The 4,020-nt window shown below is 40.4% G+C and overlaps 1 protein-coding gene across 1 annotated transcript; it reads right to left on the bottom strand.

Annotated features, from left to right (window-relative positions):
* Positions 1 to 2,063: 2,063 nt before the first annotated feature.
* Positions 2,064 to 2,921, bottom strand: LOC127136537 (uncharacterized). Its single transcript, XM_051063083.1, has 2 exons — positions 2,656 to 2,921; positions 2,064 to 2,502 (listed from the first exon to the last, which is right to left on the bottom strand). Exons 1-2 carry the CDS (start codon positions 2,919 to 2,921, stop codon positions 2,064 to 2,066), a joined length of 705 nt encoding a protein of 234 aa, XP_050919040.1.
* Positions 2,922 to 4,020: the final 1,099 nt, after the last annotated feature.

Raw genomic sequence — 4,020 nt, 5'->3', positions numbered from 1 at the left:
GGCCAATATAGACCTGACTGAAGGACCTTAGCCGCTGTTTTGTCACCATTGAAATGCCCTACAGAGTCTGAGTCATGACAAGCTTTGAGTACATCCCTTTGTTCCTCCTCCGGGACGCATCTTCTGACCAGCTCATCCACTCCTCTCTTGTATAGGAATGGGTCATCCCACAAGTATAACCTACAATCATGAAAAAACTTTTTCTTCTTATTAGAATCAAAATCGTTAGGGATTACACCCCCACCAAATAATTCGCGTAGTCTGCGAACCACGGGATACCGATGACAGCGAGGATGTGTTCATCAGCAAACTCATCCTTTATCGGTCTCTTTTCTTCTGTTTCTTCAATCGGTGACATTCAGGATAAATGATCTGCTACTGTGATTTCACATCCCCTTTTGTCCCTAATCTCTACATCAAATTCTTGGAGGAGTAAGATCCACCTGAGAAGCCTCAGCTTAGAATCCTGTTTAGCAAACAAATATTTCAAAGCGGCATGGTCAATATAAACGACAACTTTCGATCCTAACAAGTATTGGCTGAATTTTTCAAATGCATAAACCACGACCAATAACTCTTTCTCAGTAGTTACATAGTTCATCTGTGCAGGGTTTAACACATGACTAGCATAGTAAATGACATGTAGTAACTTCTCTCTTCGTTGTCCTAGGACTGCCCCTATAGCAGTATCACTAGCATCACACATGATCTCAAATGGAAGAGACCAATCTAGGGCAATAACAATTGGTGCTGAAATCAATTTGTTCTTTAATGTCTCACAGGCTGTGGTGCATTCTTTGTCGAACATAAACGCCTTATCCTTAACCAATAGAATGGTCAGCGGTTTTTCGATTTTTGAGAAATCTCTTATGAACCTGTGATAAAAGCCTACGTGTCCTAAGAAACTCCTGATACCCTTCTCATTAACAGGAGGTGGGCGCTTAGATATCCCTTCCACCTTTGCTTGGTCAACTTCAATTCCCTTGTAGGAAATTTGGTGACCCAATACTATCCCTTCTCGCACAATGAAGTGACATTTCTCCCAGTTCAAAATTAAGTTTATTTTCTGGCACCTATCTAAAACAAGAGAGAGGTTAGTTAGACAGTTATAAAATGAGGATCCAAAGACCGAAAAGTCATCCATGAACACTTCCATATGCTTTCAAGCATGTCGACGAAGATGGAAGTCATGCAGCGTTGGAAGGTGGCTGGAGCATTACACAACTCGAATGGCATTCTTCGGTATGCAAACACGCCATACGGGCATGTGAATGTTGTCTTCTCTTGGTCTTTGGAGCAACTGCAATCTGATTATACCTGAAGTATCCATCTAGAAAACAATAGTAATCATGTCCAACTAACCTTTCCAACATTTGGTCAATAAATAGCAACAGGAAGTGGTCCTTCATAGTCGCTATGTTCAACCTCCTGTAGTCAATGCAAATGCGCCAACCAATAATTGTCCTAGTAGGGATTAAGTCATTCTTTTCATTCCTTATTACGGTGGTCCCCCCTTTCTTTGGGACCATATGCACCGGACTCACCCAAGGGCTGTCAGAAATAGGATATATAAGACCTGCGTCTAACAATTTCACCACCTCTTTCCGAACTACTTCTTTCATTGCTGGGTTGAGTCTTCTCTGTTGTTGGACCACCGGTTTATGGTCTTCTTCCATGAGAATTTTATGCATGCATACAGTAGGGCTAATACCTTTCAAATCCTCAATTGCCCATCCAATAGCATTTTTGTATTTTTTTAGGACTTGGATGAGCTTCTCTTCTTGGATATTCTTTAGGCTCGAATTTATGATAGCAGGACATTTTCCTTCAGAATCGAGAAAGACATATTTGAGATTCTCAGGAAATTGTTTCAACTCCGTTCCCTTCTTGGGCTCTTTATCCTCCTCACTAGTTTGAGGTAGTCGTAAATATTCCCACCGGTGTGGTCGAGATCCTTTCCATAGGGGTCGTGCATCCATCAAGGCTAGCACTTCGGATTCCCCGTTGTCCACTTCTTTATCACTGTCGAAAATGGACAAACTCAACACTCTTTCCAAAGGTAACTATGGTGCATTCAAAGGACTATCATACGACATCACCTGATCCAGAACCTCTATAGTATGACTGGTACAAACATCATCCTTGTACTTCATGGTGTTTCGAACATCAATCTTTAATTCCTCATCATAAACCTTCAACGTCATAGTCTCTTCTTCTATGTTGATCAAGCACCTTCCTGTCTCTAAAAAGGGTCTCCCAAGAATGAGAGGGATCTCTTCATCTTCAGGCATTTCTAGAATTACGAAATCCACTGGGAATACAAACTTGTCAATTTTCACCAGAACATCTTTAACAATACCATATGGTTTCTTGACCGAATGATCAACGAATTGGAGTGTCATCCGAGTATCTTGCACAACCCCTATACCAAGCTTCTTGTAAATGAATAACGGCATGAGACTCACATTAGCTCCTAGATCAATAAGAGCTTTGTTGAATGACCTATCTCCAATGGTATAAGGAATAGTGACCGCTCCTTAATCTTTCTTCTTCATTGGAATCTTCATACCCTGCAAAATAGCACTACAAGTTTCGGTTAGAATAATCGGGTTGGTCTCGATGGCACGCCTCTTAGAAATGATGTCCTTCATGAACTTGGCATAAGTATGCATTTGTTCAAGTGCCTCCAACAGCGGAATGTTAATCTCTAACTTCTTGAACAACTCTAGGAACTTTTCAAAGTTTTTCTCATGTTGCCCCTTTTTCTTGTTTCTGGTGGGAAAAGGAAGCTTAACAACCGACTTAGGCTCAGTGCCTGTTTCTTTCACTACTGGTTTTGGTGCCACCACTTCTTCCCTCACAACTTCATTTTCTTTGATCTCAAGATCCACTTCGATCAATTGATCTTCCTCTTTATCCATCTCCTCGACTACTTCATCAGATTTACCACTTCATGTTGTCACAGCGCTCACATTATTATGCTCTCAAGGATTTGTCACAGTTGCACTAGGTAGAGCACCTTGAAGGTGAGAAAAACAAGAAAGGGGGCTTTGAATTGTTTTGGAAAATAAGCACTTTTTCAAAATAAAATCACACGGGATTTTATACTGGTTCGCTTATAACACAAAGTTACTCCAGTCCACTCGGCCAAGGTGATTTCGCCTTCAACAAGGACTTAATCCACTAATCTTGAAAGATTATTACAACCAACGTCTAAGAGAAAGATCTCTTAGTCCTCTCAAGTATACAGACTGCGCAGAGTCACTTGAGGAATTAAACAATTGAGGTAAAAATAGAATTTGTAATCTAGAGTGCTTCTAGGATAAAGCAAGTATTACAACAATTAGAGCAGATAAGAAATTTCACGTTATGAGCAAAAGCTCGTGAAAGATTAGAGAGAGAGTAGAGTAATTCTGTGCGTTCAGGTGTGTCTCTCGAAGAGGTTCGCCGTTCTTTATATAGAGAGGTGAAAAACGACCGTTTGTAGTGATGGCAGAGATTTAGTCTTGATGAGAGTTAAATGCCATTACTTCGTTGTTTCTTGCCAAAACAAGTTTGTCTCCCTGAATAACTTCTTTCCAAATATAGTTCTTTCCATTTGAAGTTGAAGTTTCCGTTATTCTTTCTGGATAAGGAAATCCATTAACAGAGTCTGTGTTACTCTCTTAATCTGAGATCTTGAGATATTGCTTCAGAGCTTCTGAGAGTTCTGATCCCTTTAGAATTCTGATGTTGTCCTCAGATGACATTGAGAACTGCTGGAATTCTGATATACCGTTGCTCAGAATCAGAGCTTCTAGAGCGCGCTTCTTCTTCAGATGCTTCTGATATTCTGATATGCTGTTGCTCAAAGTCAGAGCTTCTAGAGCGCGTTTCTACTTCAGATGCTTCTGATCTTCTGGTAATTTGTATCTGATTTGATTCTGTATTTGATGACGTGATCAGATTCCTTTCTTCTTGTTTGGAGTCCTGCACATTTTAGAGCTTTTCGTTAGAGTGCCATATTTGGTTTCATCCTTT

Source organism: Lathyrus oleraceus, chromosome 4 (assembly GCF_024323335.1).
Source record: "Lathyrus oleraceus cultivar Zhongwan6 chromosome 4, CAAS_Psat_ZW6_1.0, whole genome shotgun sequence".
Taxonomy (NCBI): domain Eukaryota; kingdom Viridiplantae; phylum Streptophyta; class Magnoliopsida; order Fabales; family Fabaceae; genus Lathyrus; species Lathyrus oleraceus.
Note: the sequence above shows the minus strand (reverse complement) of the source record. Positions and strands in the feature narration are given on the sequence as shown.